Raw genomic sequence first — 24193 nt, 5'->3', positions numbered from 1 at the left:
ATCTACAGATTTTTAAAACAGATATATTAGCACCTCTCACAAAGCAACTTCTAGAAAAATCAGAAAGTGGGGTGCCAGAAGTGCTGCATATAAAATAAAAACACAATCACTATCCTGACCCAAGAAGCTAACAGACATGAACCCTTATTTTCTTCCTTAAAAAGATGACACCACAGAATGATATGGGGGGGAAATACTTAGATCAGGGCCTCGACTCTGTATTTATTATTGGCTCCCAGTAATACAGAACAGTTCACTGTTGAGTTACCTAGCTCCAGGTCAGGACCCTAGATCCTTAAAGACAGGTTTCATCAAAATCAGCAACTTGAAATATGCATTCATCAAAAGCCAAAGATGAAAGCCAAAGATGTGGCAATTGAAATTAGAGTATAGATAGCAATATAAAACGAGACATACATTGATTACCTGAAATTACTTGAGCAGTGACTACAGTTTTTTGAGCATCAGAAACCACACCATCAGAAACCACACCAAATGTGAGGGGCATTCAATAAATAAACAGCACACTATCAGAACATCTTATAATGATACTATACTCCTGCTGCATTATAAGTGAATATGAACACATGCACATAACAGAGCATACCAAACAAAAGAAACCAAGGCAACCCTTGGCAGAAAGCAGTGTGGTTTTCCTCACCATTATGTCACTTATTGATTACTCCTAAAAGAAAAATGAACTTATTATAAAATTTAGTAAAACAGGCATATAACAGGAAAAACTAGAAAACAAAGGAGATGTAATTGAATGTGACAATATCCCCAGCTTCGGTTTCACATGCATCTTTGCATAAATTCAGTGGTGTAAGCACAGCTCTCAACTCTTAGAGCTCAAAAGGCATCAAGACAACTTTGCTAAGTCTACAAACAAAATGTTCTCTCAATGCCTTATACATCAGGAAGGAATTCTGAATTTCTTTTCTTCAAGTGTGCTGACTTTTCTCACATCTCTGCATTAAATTTGTTAAAAGTTAAAATAAACTGAATGCCATGACTTATCTCACCATTTCTTTCAAGCAAGAGAGGGTCAGAATGTTTCTTGCCTATATCTGCAAAGGATCGGACAAGGGGAATCCGATTAGTGAATTTTTTTTCATTCTGATGATGGTGCCTCTTCAGAAGAGCTTCACGGACATTCTCTCTCATAGATTCATCCAGGTGACCAGAAGCGATCATGTTATCCAACACCATATCTATATAGAGAGAAAAATTAAATCAAAACTATAGTGATCTCTTGAAGTTGGTTTAAGACAAATTCTACATCGAGAACCTTTCTTAAGACCCTCCTTTGGTATATGATGATACTGGGGAAAAACTACAAAGCTATTAGCTAAACAATACAAACCTATATAAAAACATGAGATCATTAATCTTTGCCAAAATAAATGGCCATGCACTGCACTATTGTAACTATATAGCAGCTCTGTAATCGTCCGTTAAAATACACAGGACAGGATTTAGGAGTCCGAGGTGAAATGAGAATGTACAACGTGTGCCCTTGGTTCCAGCCACAAAACCTGATCCCCAATGACTCCCAAATGCTGGCACAGAAACAGCAACTGGTGTTAATGTGTACCCCCATGTCCAGCATGGCAGACAGGAAATACTATCAAACTTTTTTGACTCATCTTTTGCACGGCTTTCATCTGTTCTTATCAACAATTCCCAACACAGGAGTTTGAATCCCAATAAAGTCGAAGGAATTTAAGCAGTATAACAATATGCAAGACTGCCTTCCTAATTGGTAGGATAGCAGCCTTGTATGTAACAACTCCTCCTCTAGGATGCACACCTTAATGTGGTGAGGGGGTTTGAGAGTGTTGAAGAAGCTGATAGCAATGCCGTCAGGAGTCTAGATCAAGAGGCTAGACTCCTAGCAGGGGCACCCAAGGAGGAATGGTCAAAGCTGAGACACCAGACTAAGATGTATCCAAACACAGAGGAAGACAATGGTAAACCACCTCTGAATACCTCTTACCACGAAAACCTTATTAACAGAGTATCCAAAATGCAACATGAGATAGTGCGGGAAGATGAAACCCCCAGGTCAGATGGCACTCATTGAGCTACTGGGGAAGAACGACGGACAAACACAAGAAGTGCTGTGACTAATGACGCAATTGGGTCAAAGCTGAAATGAAGCCAGGAAGCTGAGGTGTACAGATGCTAAAGGAGAGTCTGGAGTTGTACCACGTACACAAAAGGAACATAGAATGTGAAAAGCATGAACCAGGGAAAGTTAGAAATTGTCAAACAAGAAATGGAACACATCAACATTACAATACTTTATTTATTTATTTATTTTATTTGTATCCCGCCCTTCCTCATAGCAGGAGCCCAGGGCGGCAAACAAAGCACTAGAACACTTTAAAACATTATAAAAACAGATCTTAAAATACATTAAAACAAAACATTAAAAACATTTTAAAAAAAGAACCTAAAAAAGGGTTAAAAACATTATTAAAAAACATATTATACAATTCTGACACAGACGCAGACTAGGATAGGTCTCAACTTAAAAGGCTTGTTGAAAGAGGAAAGTCTTCAAAAGGCGCCAAAAAGATAGCAGAGATGGCGCCTGCCTAATATTCAAAGGGAGGGAATTCCACAGGGTAGGTGCCACCACACTAAAGGTCCGTTTCCTATATTGTGCAGAACGAACCTCCTGATAAAATGGTATCTGCAGGAGGCCCTCACCTGCAGAGCGTAGTGATCGACTGGGTACTTGGCGTGAGTGAATTAAAATGGACAGGAATGGGACATTTTCAATCAGGCAACTACAAAATATTTTATGCAGGAAATGAAAATTAAGAAACGGGATTGCTCATAGTGAGAAGTTATGTAGCAAAGGCGATTAGAAGCTATAACACAAGGTCTGAATGAGTGATATCAATGAGATTAAATGGGAAACCTATTAACATAACCATCATCCAAGTCTACACTCCAACAGCAAACACAGAAGAAGAGGAAGTGGAGAAATTTTATGCAGAAGTACAGGAAGAAATTGATCACACACCAAAACAAGATGTGCTGATAATCATGGGGGACTGGTATGCAAAAGTAGGGAACAGAGAAGAACTAGGAATTGTGGAGAAATGGGGCTTAGGAGATAGAAATGAAGCAGGAGAAAGACTTACTGAATTCTGTGATGCCAATAATTTGTTTCTTGCAAACACATTTTTTGAGCAACCGAAAAGACGACTGTACACATGGACATCACTAAATGGTCAATATAGGAATCAAATTAATTATTTAATTGGTGGCAGAAGATGGAGAAGTTCCATAATTTTAACTTAGTTGATAAACACCCACAACTATGGATTAAAGTCAGAGACATTATCAGGAAAGAATGCAAAAAGACAATACCTCTAGTTAAAAAGAAAGACCTCAGTGGATAACTGACGAAACTCTTAAAATAGTTAAAGAAAGAAGGAAAGCAAAAGCAAAAGGAGATAGAAACACAGTCAGAACCCTAAATACAACTATACGACTAGTACATAGGGACAAAGAAAACTATTACAATAGTTATTGTACAGAAATAGAAGAGGACAACAAAAAGGGTAGAATAATAATAATTATTATTTTATTCAATTTCTATACCGCCCACAGCCAGCAGCTCTCTGGGCGGTGAACAGCATAAATTTAAAATACAATATAATAAAATCACATATCAATACCACACACATAACAAAATTCCAAAGACTAAAAACATATTACATAACTGTTCTAGTATACTAAGATGTAATAAATATACTAAGAATATTAAAATATTAAAATGCCTGGGAAAAGAGGTATGTTTTAACCTGGTGCCGAAAAGAGAGCAAAGTTGGCGCCAGGCACACCTCGTCAGAGAGACTATTCCATAGTTCAGGGGCCACCACTGAGAAGGCCCTAGATCTTGTCATCATCCTCCGGGCCTCTTTATGAGTCGGTACCCGGAGGAGGGCCTTCGATGTTGCACGCAGTGTACGGGTAGTTTCATATCGGGAGAGGCGTTCCATCAGGTATTGCGGGCCCGCGCCGTGTAAGGCTTTATAGGTCAAAACCAACACTTTGAATCTGGCCCGGAAACATATAGGCAGCCAGTGCAAACGGGCCAGAACAGGTGTTATATGTTCGGATCGTTTGGTCCTAGTCAACAATCGGGCCGCAGCGTTTTGCACGAGCTGCAGTTTCCGAACCATCTTCAAAGGTAGCCCCATGTAAAGCGCATTGCAGTAGTCCAATCTTGAGGTTACCAGAGCATGGATAACTGAAGCAAGGTCGTCGCTGTCCAGATAGGGACGTAGCTGAGCTACCAACCGAAGTTGATAGAATGCACTTCGTGCCACCGAGGCTACCTGGGCCTCAAGTGACAATGAAGGATCTAGAAGAACTCCCAGACTACGAACCTGCTCCTTCGGGGGAGTGTAACCCCGTCCAGAACAGGTTGAATACCCACCATCTGATCAGAGAAACCGCTCACTAACAGCATCTCAGTCTTGTCTGGATTGAGCTTCAATTTATTAGCTCTCATCCAGTCCATTATTGCGGCCAGGCAACGGTTCAGTACATTGACAGCCTCACCTGAAGAAGATGAAAAGGAGAAGTAGAGCTGCGTGTCATCAGCATACTGATGACTACGCACTCCAAAACTCCTGATGACCGCCCCCAGCGGCTTCATATAGATATTAAAGAGCACAGGGGACAGAACTGACCCCTGCGGGACCCCATACTGGAGAACCCAGGGTGTCGAGCAATGCTCCCCAAGCGCTACCTTCTGGAGCCGACCTACCAAGTAGGAGCGGAGCCACTGCCAAGCAGTACCTCCCACTCCCAACTTGATAAGTCGCTCCAGAAGGATACCATGGTCGATGGTATCAAAAGCAGCTGAGAGATCAAGGAGAATCAACAGGGTTACACTCCCCCCATCCCTCTCCCGACACAGGTCATCATACAGGGCGACCAAGGCTGTCTCAGTACCAAAACCGGACCTGAAACAGGATTGAAATGGATCTAGATAATCGGTTTCATCCAAGAGTGTCTGGAGCTGGTTAGCAACCACCCGCTCTAAGACCTTGCCCAGGAATGGAACATTCGCTACCAGCCTATAGTTATTTAGGTTTTCTGGGTCCAAGGAAGACTTCTTTAGAAGTGGTCTAACAGCCGCCTCTTTCAGGCAGCTGGGGACCACTCCCTCTCGTAAAGAGGCATTTATCACTTCCCTGGCCCAGCCGGCTGTTCCATCCCTGCTAGCTTTTACCAGCCAAGAGGGGCAAGGATCCAGAGCAGAAGTGGTCGCACGCACCAGTCCAAGCACCTTGTCGACTTCCTCAAGCTGCACCAATTGAAACTCATCCAATAAATGAGTACAAGACTGTGTTCTGGATACCTCATTAGGTTCAGCTGCTATAATATTGGAGTCTAAGTCCTGGCGGATACATAAAACCTTGTCCTGAAAGTGCCTGGCAAACTCATTACAGCGAGCTTCCGATGACTCTATAATGTCCCGAGGGCCAGAATGTAATAGCCCTCAGACAACTTTAAAAAGCTCTGCTGGGCAGCAGAGAGATGACTTGATAGTAGCAGCAAAATATTGCTTCTTTGCTGCTCTCACCGCTTCTGAGTACCGCTTAGTACAGGCCCTCACCAGTGCAAGATTGTATTCGCCAGGAGTTCGTCTCCATCTGCACTCAAGCCGCCTCCTCTCTTGTTTCATCACTCTCAGCTCCGGGGTATATCACGGAGCTGTATGAGCTCTACATAGGAGGGGATGCGCAGGAGCGATCGTGTCAACGGCCCGGGTCATTTCCGTGTTCCACAGTTCAACCAGGGCCTCGACAGGAACGCCAGTCTTCTCAGCCGGAAAAATCCCCAGAGCCTTTTGAAAACCCTCACGATTCATCAGTCTCCGGGGGCGGACCAACTTAATGGGTCCCCCACCCTTGCAGAGGGGAAAGGCCGCTGCGAGTCTAAACTTCAACAAGCGGTGATCTGTCCATGACAAAGGAATAGATGAAAAATTCCCCAGCTCCAGATCACCCTCTCCATGTCCAGTGGCAAAAATCAGATCAAGAGTATGTCCCGACACATGTGTTGGGCCAATAACAAATTGGGACAGCCCCATGGTTGTCATGGAGGCCATGAAGTCCTGAGCCGCCCCTGATAGTCTCGGCATGGATACTGAGATCCCCCAGTACCAATAGTCTAGGGGATCTCAACAGTGCCTCCGAGACCAGTTCTGTCAGCTCAGCTAGGGAGGCTGTTGGGCAGCAGGGTGTCCCTATGGCCCAAGACAAGGTGGAGACACTCCAGACCAGTAGTCACATGGACAGGGTGCTTGATGAGAGAGAGAGAACTCCTATAGACCACAGCAACCCCACCTCCCCGGCCCTCGGATCTACCATAGTGCTGAACCATATACCCAGGTGGGCAGAGCTGGGAGAAAGCAACTCCTCCCTGCTCGCCCACCCATGTCTCAGTTATACATGCCAGACCGGCCCCCTCCTCCACAATTAAATCATGGACAAGGGAGGTTTTATTATGTACCGATCTGGCATTTAAAAGCAGCACTTGGAGATCCAAGAGCTGGCTGAGAGGACATCCAGCAACCCTGTGGGTGTGAGAAGGACTGGAACAGGGCACAGCCACTAATTGTCTGGGCCGAGTTCCCCTTACCTGGCATGTCCTTCTCCCATCACCATACCTCCCGCTACCTGTCACTACGCTGATTGGGGCCCCCGCAAGTCCCCCCGCTCGGTGCAAAGTCCTCTCTCCCAGGCACATAATAAAACACAGAAAACACAGACACTCACACACACACTCACATCAAGACAAAACAAAAACAAAATTAAAAAAAATCAAAAAAATCAAAAAACCAAAAAAACAAGAGCCCTATTTCAAAAGATTAGAGAAATGAAAGGGAAATTTAAACCAAGAGTAGGCATGTTGAATAATCAACAGAGGAAAACACTGACTGACCAAGAAAAAATAAAAGGAAGATGGAAGCAATACATGGAAGAACTATATAAAAAAAAGATGCAAAGATGACATATTCATTCATGGAGGAACCGTATGATGAAGAACCAGACATTTTAGAATGTGAGGTAAAAGCTGCTCTTAAAATATTTGGAAGAAGCAAATCACCAGGAACAGATGGCATACCAATTGAGCTGCTACAAGTTACGGAGACTGAATCTGGCCAAATTTTGACAAAAATTTGTCAAGAAATATGGAAAACTAAACAATGGACCACTGACTGCAAGCGTTCAATATATATCCCAATCCAAAGAAAGGAGATCCCAGGGAATGCAGTAATGATCAAACTATTGCCTTAATGTCCCATGCAAGTAAAGTAATGCTCAAGATTCTACAACAAAGGCTCTTACCATATGAAAAAAATGGAAATGGACTGCTTTCAAGTTGATCCCAACTTATGGCGACCCTATGAATAGGGTTTTCATGGTAAGCGGTATTCAGAGGGGGTTTACCATTGCCTCCCTCTGAGGCTAGTCCTCCCCAGCTGGCTAGGGCCTGCCCAGCTTGCCACAGCTGCACAAGCCAGCCCCTTCCTTGTCTGCAACTGCCAGCTGGGGGGCAACTGGGCTCCTTGGTCTATGCAGCTTGCCAACAGCTGCACAGGTGGCAGGACACGTAAGCCCTGAGCCACTCACTGTGGGGGTGATCTTTAGCTGGCCCTTGACATCCAGGAGACACGAGCGGGGATTTGAACTCGCAGACTCTGGACTCCCAACCAGGCTCTCCTCCCCACTGTGCTATACCAGCTGTCTGTTCTTACCATATATGGAGCAAGAAATGCCAGATGTCCAAACTGGATTTAGAAAAGAAGGGGAACCAGAAATCATATCACAAGCATACGTTGGATAATGGAACGGAGCAAGGAATTTCAGAAAAAAATCACCCTGTGCTTTGCAGATCACAGCAAAGCCTTTAATTGTGTAGAACACTAAACACTATGGAATGCTTTAAAAGAAATGGGGATGCCAAAGCATTTGTTTGTCGTGATGCACAACCTATACTCTGGACAAGAGGCTACTGTAGGGTCAGAATGTGGAGAAACCGACTGGTTCCCCATTGGAAAGGGTGTGTGACAGTGGTGTATTTATCACCCTATTTGTTTAATCTATATGCAGAACATATCATATGGAAAGCAGGACTGAACCAAGATGAAAGAGGTGTGGAAAATGGAGGGAGAAATATCAATAATTTAAGATATGCAGATGATACCATACTACTAGCAGAAACCAGTAATGATTTGAAACTAACACTGATGAAAGTTAAAGAAGAAAGCACAAAAGCAGGACTACAGCTGAACGTCAAGACTAAAGTAATGACAACAGATTTATGTCACTTTTAAATTGACAATGAGGGCATTGAACTTGTCAAGGATTATCAATACCTTGGCACAGTCATCAACCAAAATGGAGACAATAGTCAAGAAATCAGAAGAAGGCTAGGACTGGGGAGGGCAGCTATGAGAGAACTAGAAACGGTCCTCAAATGCAAAGATGTAACACTGAACACTAAAGTCAGGATCATCCAGACCATGATGTTCCCGATCTCTATGTACGGATATGAAAGTTGGACAGTGAAAAAAGGGTATAAGAGGAAAAATCAACTCATTTGATTGTTGGAGGAGAGCTTTGCGCATACCATGCACTGTGAAAAAGACATATAATTGGGTGTTAGGACAAATTAAACCAGATCTAACACCAGAAGCTAAAAGAATGAAACTGGGGTTATCATACTTTGAATACTAGAAAAGACAATAATGCTGGGAAAAACAGAAGGGAATAGAAGAAGACAACCAAACAAGAGGTGGATTGATTCCATAAAGGAAGCCACAGACCTGAAATTACAAGATCTAAACAGGGTGGTTTGTAACAGATGCTAATTGAGGTTGGTGATTCAAAGTCGTAATCAACCTGACGGCATACAACAACAATGTAAAAACTCGCCTTGTAGCTACAAGTGACCAGCAATTCCATGCAGGTTAAGGAAGTGGGCAGGTGGTGGAGGGATGATCTCTCCATCTGTCCCCCATCATTTCGTTTGGTTTCTCTGCCACTTGTAGAGGAAATAAAGTTCCTTCTTCTGCAACCAGCATAAAAACCAAACAAGCTACTGGAAGAAAGATGGGCTGTTCTGCCCCTCCATTGCTATTAATCTTTTAATTGTCTTATAAGAGACAGGTGCATATGTTGATTTAAGCACACTTAATTATCATCTCCACATTATTATTTATGGAACTGGGAAAGGTGGGGAAAAAGGAGATTAAATATTAATTGGCATCAGTGGTAGTTTTTTCTATTTTGTAGAATCTACATTTACTTTATGAACATATATATGTAATTCAATCAAATAATCAGCCATGTCCGTAAACGCCTCAAAGATATATATACAGTAGGGCCCTGCTTTACAGCGATTTTTTAATACAGTGGTCTCAATTAGATGCAATTAGACTTAAGCCCCACTGGTACGGCGCTTATTCTGTGTTTACAGTGGTTTTCGTGCATTGCATCCCATTCTATTCAATGAGTTCCACTTTACAGCGGTTTTTGCTTTACAGCAGGGGTCCGGAACTTAACCTGCTGTATGAGTGGGGCGCTACTGTACAGATATTCTTCCTTTATCTCTCATGGAAAGCAACCCTACATATTTGAGAACCACAAAAGAATCTCAACAGCACTGAACAAGATAGCAATATAGTTCTTATTTGGAAATGCCCACTTTTTTTTTAGTGAGGCACATTCATGCTTAGAGTTATAGCAGTAGAGTGACAGAAGAAGCAACAAAGACCTGCAATAAACCTCAATACAGGATCTATCTTTCCATATTCCCCAGTGGAAATGTTAATAATCAGTACCCAGTCCCAAGAAGGTTCTGGTTAAGATCCAATTGTATGGTAACACTTAACTGAATAAAAACCAATTTTTCGCATTATAAATAGTAAGTAATGGAGAGTGCAACAGAAAATTATAATAAGTATAACTTTTAGCATGCCCTTATCTAGTAATAAAACAGTTAAGTCAGCAGGACACTACACTTCAGTCTGCAGAATGAAAGCCTTAAGTGTCATAGAGATACTTTATTGCCTTTATTGTTTCTTTCTTAGACAGATTAATTTTAAAAATGCTGTTTGTTTTAGAACTAGATCTACACCGGCAGCATTTTAAAAATCTGAAGGAAAACTGGCTGTTACCTGCTATTTCATCTAGCGTATTGGCTCTCATATCCAGCATGACTGTTCCATTTAAGATACAGCTCCTCAGTTCAAAGAGACTGTGAAGAGACAGGGTAGCCACATAAGGTTTGCTCCACCGCTCACCACCATCTTCAACATCTTCTTCAAATTTCAGCCATCTGAAACAAGATACACTTAAATGCATGCACACCAACAAGCCTTTAAAAAAATTATTTCTGCTTGCAATTTATTTATTTAGATGGCTTATATAATACTGTGCACCGCCCAGAGAGCTATGGCTATTGAGCGGTATAGAAATACAATAAATAAATAAATAAATAAATAAGTACCTTTTGCACAGGCCATTGGGAGGTTTACAATAAAGACAAATCAATAAGAAAACTGAAAATCCATAAAAAGCACAATTAAGACAGTGAAATCTAGAGCCAGCTCTTAATATATGCTCTCTCATTTGTCACTACTTCTCAGAACCCTATCTTTGTTCACTACTTCCTCCAAAGCACTCTATTATTTAAGGTCTTGCTCTTTAAAAGGGATTTGTAGTACAATCCCATTCTTGTCTATTCAAAAACCCAACTGAGCTCAACAGGACGACTTACTTCCAGGTAAATGAGTACAGATGGCAGCCTCACTTATCCTTATTTTATCAACCACCATTACCATTACTTATACTTATAAATTACTACTACTTATAAAAGTGACAGATATTTATTTATAATAAGCAGTAGTATCAATGGTCACTGAGTTAGGAGAAATTTGCTTAAGAGTACTGAGCTATAGGAATACTTCTGACACAGGGGTGGGGAACCTTTTTGGCCCGGGGGTCAGATCTTTATCCCCTACCTCACCCTGATTGATAGGTGACCATCAGGGTGGGGAAAGGGTTTGCTTCACCAGCATGTTCCCCACAGGGAATGTGCTGGTGAAGCAGCACCTAGCAGGACTTAACTCTCCTCTCACCAGCTCATGAGGAGAGGGTCCAATCCTACTCTCTGCAGGGGTCTGCTATGCCAGCACATTCCCCACAGAGAACACACAGGCAAAGCAGCACCCAGCAGGATTGAATCTTCCCCCCCTCCCAGCCCATTAACTGCCATCACCCCGTGATGTCAGCTAATTGACATGTGGGTGTTGTCTGCGTAAAATTGCCTCATCGGTCAAACTGGACTCCCTGGTAGGTGAAGATTGGCCCACAGGCCAGAGATTCCCCACACCTATTATAAGAGACTTCAAACTTTAAAAAACTCCAGATTTCTACTTGTCAATGTAAACTAGAGGGTCAAGTCTCTTTCTGGTATAATCATCAGTAAGAACATTTAAAAATAAATCATTTATAAATTACCTGGCAGTTTCTTTCCATTCATATTCTTCTCCTTCTCTAAAGCAAAGTTCATCCATTTCAGTGAACAGATCATGGGGAATGTGTTCTTCATCATCATCCTCAGTACCCAAAATAAACTGTACCCTCTGGGATGGTGTGTCTTGATGAAAATTAAATTTTGAGAGATACTTATTAGTTAAAAACTTTGGATAATCAAACTCTTACCCATGCTACCACACAGCTAATCACAAGACCACAAGTACTCATGCTGGAAGTGGAAGGGAAGAAAGTTATTTTCATAGCTTTTTAAAAATTATCTCAGCCAGCTTCCTGTAAAAGTTGTATTCATCTATTATTTAAGTTTTTACTCACCATATTCCAGGGGCTATTACTGGGTAACAGTACATGAAAACATACATGAAACCAATTAAAAATAAAACAAAGAACTACTGAGTGAAAGTCACTCATGTCTAAGTAACACTGAGATCAGTGGAAACTGAGCACATAGTATAGAGCGTATATATGCAGACCCCACTCTGGGAATAGATCTTCCACACATATATCCCATGAGCAGGGCCAACTCATGCCTAGTCTCTTGTTCACAATGGTCTGTACACCACTACAAGGGTACATTGCACATTTATAACCTATTTCCCTGGGCCATAAGTCCTAAGTCATTGGGAATTTGTGGGTGGTTCACATAAACACCAAACCATAATGTACGGACAAGCTGTTTGATCATACACTGCACCTCCTTGTTCCCCTTGCACACTTTGATTCAATTAGTGATAATTCATTTACTTTCTTTTTAGCAGAAATCATACTTTGCTGTTACAACTATGCTAGAAAGGAAATACTGTAACTAATTTGAATTGGAGCATGTGAGCCCCAGGGTCTTTCACATAGTACCAAACCATTCACTTAAGGGTAACCTAGAAGTGACTGACTTTCACTAGATTAGACCCATAAAACCAGGGGGGTGGGGACATATTTCTACTGAAGAGCAAAATATAGTTCTTTAAGTTACCATAGTTAACACCTTACACTGTGCAAGTGGCAAAGTCTTTGTGGAAGGTTGCTATGATGCGATAGCCCATTATCACCCAAGGTCTTCTGAGATTTTAGGAACAGGGCATATAAAGATATGATCCTTCTCAAGCAAGCCATGCAAGAGGAGCTTAGACTTAGGTCTAGCATTTGCAGAAGACCTACAGATGAAGTCTACCACTATTTCTTTCCCTCTGAGTTCAAACTTTAAAACAAAATTACAATATAAGTTAACGGCTCTGATACTTTAATATTCTGAAATTCAGGCTTCATATTAGCAAAAACTTAGTTATCTTGCAATTGACAATATGGGTAGCTACTGAATACAAGGGGGGAAATAACCTTCACAATAGAGTTGTAGTATATGGGCTTGAGCACACCAGATTTGTGTACTACCAATATACTTTATTCTGTATTTGTTGAAAGAATGGCTGTTATGTTTGCAAATACAGGAAGGAACATCTAAAATGGTTCTCATCTTTCTAAAAGACAAAACAGATTATATATTCACTAATAGGCAAAAAACCTTGCAGTGTAAGAATGTACTTATAGCCAACAGATATTTCTATCAAACTTTAAAAAGCAGGGAAATTGGGCACCTATAGTGAATGCACCAGGGAAGCGGGACGACCTGAACTCCTCTCTGAAATATTGGACTGCCCTATAAAGTTGTCAAAATGCGAACACAATTTGGGCTGGTGTTTCACAGTCCAATCCACTTCCTGTGTAGGTTGGAAGAATTTGGTAATATGTGCCTCTGAGCATATGGTAAGTGGTGGCAATACCTGCCATCTCCAAAGATGGAGAATTACATTTTTGTATGTTTGTTGGTGTTCTTCTTACTTTGCTTCATTCCTGCGTTACTATTTCTATAGAGAATCTAATATAGAAAATGTTATTTCTCTCATTATTCATTCTAGACACCTGTGTCAAACTTATTTTTATTAATTTCAAAGCCTTTTTATTGGTCAGTGTCATATGATGGTGAAGACAGCCTTTTGTGTTTCAAATTGGAGGTTATGTTCTATTTCTATTTTGGGTGCATTAACAGTTGAATCAGAAACTGCAGTTTGATGTAAAATCAGAGGGATTACAATATGTTGCTACTTCAGGAATGACTCTAGCTGTTGGAAAAAATAAACTTAGCCTGCCCAAGATGCATGTTTTCAACCTGCTATGCTTAAACCACTTCACTTAAGGTAAGGTGGGCGTCATCAATTAAAAACAGAGCACACATATAATTTTTAGAACATATTTCACCTCCCACTGTTTAATCTTGTGCAATCTGAGACACTCCTCATGTCCACTGGACTATTCTGCAGAATAGTCAAGCGCCATTATTCCACAATTATTTTTGGAGGGTTTTTCAGTGTAAATTTTGCAAAGTACTGTTGCACTTCACATATTCACAGAAATGGAAGCAAAAGAAAATGATTTCCTTTAGGAAACAACACTAAAATTGCAAAGTAAATCAGACGTATTTAAAGTGACTATCTGAACTATGTCAACTGTCTTAATAATGTTGCTCCATCCCTGCTAAAACAAGATCAGCACAGCACATGTCTTGTTTCTATTATTTGGGCTGATTGCAGGTGTTGCCACCACTCACCATATGCTCAGAGGCACATGTTAAAAAATTATTCCAAGCTACACAGCAAGTGGATTGGACTGTGAAAGACCAACCCAAATTGCGTTTGCATTTTAACAACTTTGTAAGGCAGTACAATATCTCAGAGAAGAAGTCAGGTCTCCTGCTCCCCTGGTGCATTCACCCTGCTTTTTAAAGTTTGATAGAAATATCTGTGCGCTATAAGTACATTCTTAAACAGCAAGGTTTTTTTGCCTATTAGTGAATTTCTCTGCTTTTTAATCCAGGAGGTAAGAAACGGGATCCTGTGCAAGCTTGCTGAGAATGGATTGATCATTTGTATGCTTCAGTGGGATTTACTCCCCTGCAATCATGCTTATGATAGGTGAAACTGACCACAGGGGATGGGAGGAAGGGGATGGGGAGGGAGGGGATGGGGAGGGGAGGGAGGGGATGGGGAGGGGAGGGAGGGGATGGGGAGGGGAGCAGGAAGGAGGAGGAGGAGGGGAGGAGAAGGGCAGGTTTGATCATTTGCATGTTTATTGAGTTCAGTGGGATTTACTCCCGTGCAATCATGCTTAGGATAGGTAAAACTGACCAGGGGGGATGGAGGGATGGAGTGGGCAGGGGAGGTGGAAGAAGGAAGAGGGCAGGGGAGGAGAAAGGGAGAGGAGAGGGAAAGGAGGGGAAAGCCATGTCTGATCATTTGCATGCTTATTGAGTTCAATGGATAATTTACTCCTATGTAATCATGGTAAGGATAGGTAAAACTGACCATGGGGGAGGACCAGGGGGAGGGGAGAGAGGGAAGGAGAAAGGGAGGGAAGAGTGGAGGGGGAGGGAAGAGGAGGGGGAGGGGCAAGGGAAGAGGAGGGGGAGGGGCAAGGGAAGAGGAGGGGGAGGGGCAAGGGAAGAGGAGGGGGAGGGGCAAGGGAAGAGGAGGGGGAGGGGCAAGGGAAGAGGAGGGGGAGGGGCAAAGGAAGGGACAGGGGAGGGAAGAGGAGGGGAAGGGGCAAAGGAAGGGACAGGGGAGGGCAGGTTTGATCATTTGCATTCTTATTGAGTTCAATGGTAATTACTCCCATGCAATTATGCGTAACATAGGTAAAACTGACCATGGGGAGGAGGAGGAGGGGGAGGGGAAGGAGAGGATTGGGAGGGGAGGGGCAAGAGGGAGGGGATAGGAGGGAGGAGAAGAGAGGGTGGGTTTGACCAGTTGCATACTTTTTGAGTTCAGTGGGATTTATATCTGTGCAATCATGTTTGAAAATGGAAATGGACTGCCTTCAAGTCGACCCCAATTTTTGGCGACCCTATGAATAGAGTTTTCATTGTAAACGGTATTCAGTGGTGGTTTTACCATTGCCTTCCTCTGAGGCTGAGAGGCAGTGACTGGCCCAAGGTCACCCAGTCAGCTTCATGGCTGTGTGGGGATTCGACACTGACCTGGGGGAGGGTCAGGGAGGGTAGGAGGGGGAGAGGAGGAGATTGGGTGGGTGAGCACTGGGCAGAGGGGAAGCCCCTTTCCTTTCCAAAAGGAAAACATTGTGAACAGTATCATTGCTTTTCAGCATTTCCCCCACCTTTTTATTCTACAGCAGGCACATGTAGCCTCAAACCCAAATTTAAACTAAAGCTGTCCCTGGCCACATCCACACCAGGCCTTTATTTCACGTTGGACAGTCATGGCTTCTCTCAAAGAATCCTGGGAAGTGTAGTTAATGAAGGGTTCTGACAGTTGCTAGGAGACACCCTGTTCCCCTCACAGACCTTCAATCAGAGTGGCTGACTGTTAAACCACTCTGGCCACTGGAGCTGTCAGTGGAAAAGGATCTTCTCTCAGCACCCTTCACAAACTACACTTCCCAGGATTCTTTGGGGGAAGCCATGACTGTCTAAAGTGAAATAAAGGTCAGGTGTGGGTGCGGCCCCCTGATTAGCCAAGACAAGCAGCTGCGAGTCTGGCTTTTAGGACACTGACCGTTGGTTCTTACTGAGCATGCCGGACACTATCATTGGGTTCCAGCCAAAATTTCTTAAATTAATTAAAAATCAACCAGGCATTTTTTAAACTTTTAAACTGCAAATGATGAAGGTCAGAGTATAGGGCAACATCAGTAACAGGATTACAGGTACTCTGTGAACATGACTGATTTTTAATTAATTTCAACACATTATGAGAATTCAGAGAAAAAAAAGTCCAAAAGGCTTCTGGGTTTTTTCTCTCTCTCTTTAGACTTTGAACTCTCAATTCTTTCTTACTGTTTTGAGTATCGCCATGAAAATTGAGAGGGTTGTTAAGCAAGCATTTCTGAGTTCAGGACTATAAGTTTTGTAAGGTTTTATTTTGAAATGAGCTAATGGGAAGCATCAGAATGGCATGGGGGGTATTTTCAATTTAACACTGTGGAATGTGAAAAATCCATGCTGGCTATAGTATACCATCACTCTCATGGCTTTATAATTTCCTGCTGGTATCTTTCCTAACATTCTGTATGGCAAATGTATGCTTTCAAATTACACCAGGATTCTAAGTAACTTCAAAACCTTTGAAGTGAAATTATCTCCATACACACACAGAAATTTTAATTTAAACAATAAAGGAGGTTATCATGGCTTGACAATAAAATAAAACCTCTTATTCCATTAGCAGGATTCCCAACACTGATTTGTGTCAATTTAAGAATCAAAACGCTCAGGAAAAGATACATTTTCATTTTTTACTAACTCATACCTAACCGACGGACCCTCTAGCAAAACTTTCCACTGAACAAAAATGGCAACAGCAGCATGAAAGTGAGTTGAATGCAATTGGACACTTGAATGGGGATCTAAAAGTGTAACTTTCTACCATCATAGTCAAGGTAATGGTCATGGGACTGAACTGCACATGATTGTCTTCAAGGAAAAAATTAGGATATAAACTCCTTAATTTTTTAAAATACATGTGAACAATCCAGACAGAAGGCACACCTTCCTGAATAACTCCTATGTAAGTATCTAATGTGTGGTTAAGTATGTTTCATGGCTTTAGTCTTGTTACTACTTTGGGTTCATTATAAAATTTAAATTCATAAATCCAAATTCCTTAATTATTTCCTTATAAAGTAGACACTCTCCCTCATACAGCTTCCTCCTTCAACATTATAACCGTCTCATGTTATGTCATTTCCCTCTCTTTACACCTCTTTAAATCAGTTTATTTGTGTGTAAGTCATTTGTTACCCATAATCACAAACTTTTTTTGCATTTAGCAAAATATCAAGTTAGCAGCCAAGTAAACATTTATGAAACCCCGCATTTTCAAGGCTCTGTATTAGAATACTCATCCAAAACAGGTAAAGAATTCTGAAACTAATTTGACTAGCAACTGACCAGATTCAATAATTTAAAATTATGTTAACACAAGAACATAGTACAAGTTCTTGACATAAACAGTTCAGAAAGTTCATAATATTGAAGCAACAAGCTCTATGTACATTGTAGAATCACAGGCAACTGACATACATGGGCATAGTTCACAGGTCTCAAACCTGAACTATTGTTTTTTTCAATGGAGAATGCCTATAAAATCCTACTATGTTGTCAACTTTAATTTTCTTCAATAAATCAACAAAAGCTGTGCTTTACCATGTTGCCACTTATAGTACAATGATGCAGGAATTCTTACCATACGATGGTGATTCTCGCCCATCTTCTCTATCAGTTTCTTTTTCTTTTCTTCGTCTATGATGTTTATGTCCACGGTGCCTATGACGTCGTCGACCCTGCTTTCCAAAGGGAACGTGCACCCCAATATAAACAGCTCTGTGACCTAAACCAAAATAATTATGCAACATATTAGGCATATAAAACAGACTAGCTTCCCTAATTTAAAAAATCCAGCCGCAGATCATACCATTGCCTTGCAATTAGTGTTAGAATGCTTGCCATGCCATACAATGCATATCAATTATCCAAAAGATGATGGAGTAGTAAGTACCAAAATCTTCCCCCAGTTGGAAAGCTGTAATAATGTTCTGTTCACAAAAATTTCAAAGTAGCAGTGAAGTACCGATTTGACACAAATGGCTCTTTCTCTTGTCATTATCAGGATATAAGTCATAAATCTTAACTGATTTTTCAAAGTTTGAACATCAAAACCCCTTCTAAGGAAAACAAGTTTGAACTCCTCCTTTGAGGTGGTACAAGCTCAGAAAATGTGGCTCCCAAACTATGGAATGGTCTCCCTGATGAGGTCCGCCTGGCGCCGACGCTGCTATCTTTTCGGCGCCAGGTGAAAACCTTTTTATACTCCCAGGCATTTTAAAGTGTATTTTACAATATTTTAGCATTATTTTGTATTTTGACGTTGTTTGGTTCTTGTATTGTTTGTCTGTTTTTGGTTTTTGATTCATTGTACTTATTGTATTTATATATTGTACTTGTTTTTATTTTATGTACACCGCCCAGAGAGCCTTTGGGCTTAGGGCGGTATATAAATTAAATTAAATAAATAAATAAATAATAAATAAAAATGAATACATGTGATATGGAATTGTAAGAGTTGTAAGGGACCTCAAACATAACCAGCTGAACCCCCAAAAGACGTGGGACATCTGCTGCTCCATCCCCAATCAGTAGCCAACCACTTCTTTATAGTTTTCATTAATGGTATCATTTTAGAATTTCTTAGATGTTCACTACTTAATTCCATTTACTACACTACTGCACAGATCACATACCATGGGCATCTTGCAACACCCTGTAACCTCTTTATCACCTTAGACCACCATGATTTCATGGCAGGTATTTGCATTTCAAAGAACCGAAATCCTGAATATACTACTGGGGCCAAATTGGATATGATATGAAGTTCCATTTCCTTTTTCTCCACATTGTTTTTGTTGAGCTGAAAGTGAACTTAAAGCTGCAAAATGATATGAAGAAGTATTAAACAGCTCTTGCTGTCCTATGCTGAACAGCAGCCTGATGAAAGTGATGTGGTTTTTTTAAAAAATGGTGGAAAGCAATACAGAACTCTATCTGACATCTAACTTGGCCTGTAACAAATTTGCAAAGACCATATGCACTATGGCCAATATCTTTCACAATTAATAAACAGCTATGAGCTAAGACCAAAACAGTCAAAGGGGTATTCTTCTCAACAGCAAAGCAACTGATTTACAGCTTTCAGTAATCCTAACCTCAAAGTGCATAAAAAAACAAGGTCGGAAAAAGAGCTTGTTCCCAGCTGCAACTTGCCTGCAGTATGGCATCAAATCTGTCTTCTAAGTTGAATTAAATATACTCAGTTTCAATGCAAGTTTATCACTTTAACACCATGAGGCAAGCATAATCATATCCACAATCGAAGGAGAAAGAAGATAGCCAGACCTGCTGAAGAGAAAGTCTACCAGAACAGCATTCTCTGGCTACCTTTGGATGATCATATCTCAGCTGAAGAGATATGAATGAGCCTTTTGCATGTACTCACAGCCTGTTCTCTCCTTCTCCCTTCATAGTGTGCCTCAATGAAATGCAGAAGCATCCAACTAACCATAGTTTCTAATTCATCCAAATCAGGAAAATACTTGCACATTTCACTGAGACATACTGCAAAGAAAGGAGAAAAAGGGCTTCATGCATAGCAAAATACTCACTCATATATTAGTTTTTAAAAAAACAAGATATAATGTCCAAAAAATGAGAGGGGGTCAGGGAAGGAGAAGACCATTGTGACTATGTGAAAAGATTAAGTCATTTCATGAAATTTCATCATCTCCACTCATACACAAAACATTCTAAATTTGAAATACACCATTTATAGTCCAAAGGATACAACTGAATTGTTAAATGACCTTCAACAACCCCATCTGCACAGCAGCTGTGCCACACTGATCCTAAACAAAGCTTGTTACCGAATTAGCTTAAACCAGCCTTTCCCAACTAGTGGGCCACCAGATGTTGTTGGACCACAATTCCCATCTTTCCTGACCATTGGGAATGCTGGCTGAGGCTGATGGGAGTTGTGGTCCAACAACACCTGGTGGCCCACTAGTTGGGAAAGCCTGGCTTAAACCAATACTCAACAGAATTAACAGAATGAAGGACACTAAATTTAGTATACATAGCTCCAAATATAGTCGTTGGTTTAACAAGACATAACTTCATCCAAACTTAGTTGACAAAATCCATACATGGTATTTAGTAGTTAAGCTCATTAATGGTGTCATTTTAACATTTCTTAAAAGATGCTCACTACTTATTCCATTCACTATACTATTACTCAGATCATACATCATGGAAATATTGTGATATAGCAATCTACGAAAACATGCAATATGCACTAAAGGCAATTCCAGGTCAGCTAACTTTTGCACAGCATCAGAACACACTAAACACAAAGCAATCTAGCTAGTCACTACTTTTTATACTATACTTTTATCTTATTACTAATTGAAACTGCAACTTAAAATGTATGCAACATATAGTTTTACATTTTTTAGAAAAACAAAAATCACTAAGATTCTTATTTTAGCAAGAATTGTCCGATTCTTTGACAACTCAGTATTACAGTGTAATTATTGAATTCATCAATTCAAATAAATATTTTAGCCCTCTTGTAACCTTATTTACTATGAAACAAAGCACACCAGCTTCAGTGGACTCTACTTTAAAACAATTTTGCTTAAAACTGCATTCAAGAATTGGCATATTCTTAAAGAAGAGTTCCAGGGTTTCTTCCATCTAACTATGCTAACTTGTTACACATACATACACAAGAGAAACAGAAAAAATATTTTGATGTTAAAGAGCAGAAACAGATTGAAAAATCTGCCACCGTTATTAAGAACAGAGGGTGGTGCTCAACGCTAGTCCTACTCAGAGTAGACTCACTGAAGTTAGTGGACACAACTAACTTGGGTTCATTAATTTCAACGACTCTACTCTAAGTAGAACTTAGTTGAATAGAACACATTGTTTAAAGTATCAAACACCCAATAGATCTGTTAAATGCAAACACAGTTACACCTGGCAAAGAAAAATGTCACTGAAGTTAAGTATAAGTCAAGCGCAACCCCTCTTCACTGCTTAATGTGCTTTGGAATTATGCCATGAAAAAGCAGATGGCACAAGCCATCTTTTTCAAGGATGTATCAGGAGCCAAACTTCATAAAATAAGTAAACACTAGATAACTGTTCACTTCACCAAATGGCATCATTGTCTTACATCCAAATGAGATCTTCAAGCCTTTCTGTAAATTATTCTCAGTACCACACACTCATTTAAAAGTGTATGCCTATATTTTGTAGACAGCTTTCACTCAAAGTTATCATGTTGTACCATGCAAGTCAATTCAATTGGATTTGTTCCTGCAGGTACAACATACTCTCTTTTAAGCAGTTACCTGTCTAACTAGGTTGATTTCTCTTCCACAACCAACTACCAAAAAAATTGAAAAGGGGACAATAAGTATAGTTAATCTCCATGAAAAAACTACAGTAAAGCCTATTTCTGGGAGGCTGCTATCATGGCCATAAGGCCATCTGCAAGTTTTTGGTGGTCCTCAGATACATGGTGACCACATCTCTCCCCCCAGCTCTTTTCCATGTACTATACCACCCATTCAGCCCTGTAGCCAAGCCTTCCTAGCTAGCGGGGGCAACCACATTTTGAGGTGTTTTATTTTATGGGGAACACACAGCACCAGCCAATTCACCCACCCCCATTCTTAAATTGTGCCTGTTCTTAAAAAAGCTGTCATTCTTTAAATGGAGGCCTGTGATGTCACAAATGAAAATGACATTTTTCAAAAAAAAAATTCTAGAAATATGAAGCACAACTCCGGGAGGAGGTGCACCCATTTGCCCCACTGTGGCTAGAGGGCTGTACCCTTTTCCTTCCTGATGCCACCCCCCAAAAGCTGAACTCTTGATGCGGAACATCAGCAAGGGTGGGGAACCTCCAGTTTCCAAGCCAATCACGGCTCTTCAGGGGGTCCCATTTGGCCCACAAGCACATTTCCCTCAAAGCATGCTGTAATGTTCCTGTTTTGTAATGTAAATATGGTAAGTGCTGGTATAATATAAGACATATGGTAAGTGGAGTGAGTGAGGAGGGGGAGTACATGAGTTGTAGAATGCTGGATGATTGGCTAAGCGTTTGAATGGTTGGAAGTATAAATGAGAGGATGACAGTTGAATTGGGGTGGTGTTTTGTGGTGGTGTGTTGGAGAGGTTGGTGTGGAGAGTATAAGGTGGCTGTTGAGAGAGTGAAATAGGAGTTCTGAGGCAATTATTAAGAAGTAAAGTACATAAGAGAACATATATGAAACCATATGCTTGTCAACAAAGTCTTAAGTAATCTTGTTATTTCTAATGCTTAATAAATATTTCTTGGTTTACTAAAAGCCTGATTCTTCAGCTGGGATACACAATCCAGGAGGGATGGCAGAGTAACCAAGGCTGAACAGTAATTGTATCGAATGGTGGCAGCTGCGGAGGAAAAGATATTGTATCCAGTACCACAGAGAAACCCAGGGCTGTAAGCTTCAGTGCAAGAGGCTGCAGGGGGGGTTGGGAATTACCTATACCCATAGACACAAGGCAGAGACTAAGGCACAGTCTATAGGCTATAAGGGATACAGAGTGTTGGGTAGTGTGGCCTAGCAGGGGGATCTTTTGAGATCTATGCTAGTGCGGTGAAAGGTAAAAATAAACCTGACGTTCCTGACTGGGGGTGACCAGAGGTGGGCTGCACATCATAAGGTGGGCCTGACAGTGGTAAGACATCACTAGTGGTCACAGGCGGGGAAGGACATCACACATGCCCACCAGCTAGCTGACTACATTTTGCATGCTGGAGTTGTAATGCTAGGTCAGGGATAAAACTCCAGCTGAAATTCATAGACCCTTACATGCAGTGTGCTATAATCACATAGGTGGAAATTCCAGACATTATTGCAAATGCCATAAAAGCAACTATGCTACACCAGGTAACACAAGTAGGACACTAGGATTCTAATGTGTTTCATTTTTCACACTTGTAAAAGTTAATATTGTGAATGAGAATGAGAATGAAAAAATATACCTACTTTCTAGTTCTTCTTTCTCAAAGTTTGTGTTGATAGTCGAGCTGATTTTGCCCATATCCACAACAGCTTCTTCATCCTGACCCTAGAAAAGAAAAGTGCAGATTTTCCTAGACGTCAGTAAATTACTCTGGATGCATTTTCTGACATGAGCAGTTTCATGTAAGTTATATATTCCTCAGTCTTCTGAGTATGCATTCAACTCTTTTTGACACGCATACTTTAAGCTTGGGAGAGGGGAAGAGAAGAATACTTAGTTCCTTTAGTTGAAGTAAGCATTGGTATTATCTCTCATTGTCTGCTCAGGTTTCTAACCCCAAAGCATGTGGGATATAGTGTCAGCAAGAGGGCTCTTCAATCTTAAGAAGGGTCTCTTATTGTCCCATTTTGCTATCCTATATTGTTTGATAACTGACTATTGTATTTTAATTGGTCTTTTGTGATATTAATAAGTTCACCACTTTGGGGGCTCTTGGGCCAAAAGAGTGGCATATAAACTGTAAATTTATAATCCAATAGTTTAAATTTCCCCTGCTCAAACCCCAATTGGATCCTCTTGTTTTCAGAGTCACATTCGCTTATAATAAGATAGAGCAAGTAAATGGTAATTGTTTTTCCAATAATAATACTAAATTACCAGAGCCTGAAATGCAACCTTTGAGTTCTGTGCCAGGTGTGGTGAACTTTTGGCCCTCCAGATATTGCAGAACTACAACTCCCATCAGCCCTAGCAAGCATGGCCAATAGTCAGGGATTACAGTAGCTGTAGTTCAGCAACCCTAACATCCCTGGAAGACCAAAAGTTCCCCACATCCATTCTATACTCTTTCCAGTATATATGCAGGATGCTTACAAGTTCACATCTGATTCATTGCCAGAAAAGTCTTCCATACTTTCAGGTTGAGACTCTAAACCATTTCCTTCTCTTTCAAACTAAC

The 24193-nt window shown here is 40.9% G+C and overlaps 1 protein-coding gene across 11 annotated transcripts in view; it reads right to left on the bottom strand.

The window, feature by feature from the left end:
* The window catches only part of SLC4A7 (solute carrier family 4 member 7), a 166705-nt gene that overhangs the window by 64633 nt on the left and 77879 nt on the right, over positions 1-24193 (bottom strand). For 9 of the 11 annotated variants that reach the window (XM_061587393.1, XM_061587385.1, XM_061587391.1 and 6 more), the window contains 5 exons: positions 23259-23340; positions 17852-17995; positions 11568-11706; positions 10223-10383; positions 1026-1214 (listed from right to left, as the gene is read on the bottom strand). In XM_061587393.1, the coding sequence (XP_061443377.1) occupies positions 1026-1214; positions 10223-10383; positions 11568-11706; positions 17852-17995; positions 23259-23340 (715 nt within the window). The remainder of the gene's footprint in view (positions 1-1025; positions 1215-10222; positions 10384-11567; positions 11707-17851; positions 17996-23258; positions 23341-24193) is intronic. The other 2 variants (XM_061587386.1, XM_061587396.1) reach the window with 1 other exon arrangement.

Source organism: Rhineura floridana, chromosome 10 (genome assembly GCF_030035675.1).
Source record: "Rhineura floridana isolate rRhiFlo1 chromosome 10, rRhiFlo1.hap2, whole genome shotgun sequence".
Classification (NCBI taxonomy): Eukaryota; Metazoa; Chordata; class Lepidosauria; order Squamata; family Rhineuridae; genus Rhineura; species Rhineura floridana.
Note: the sequence above shows the minus strand (reverse complement) of the source record. Positions and strands in the feature narration are given on the sequence as shown.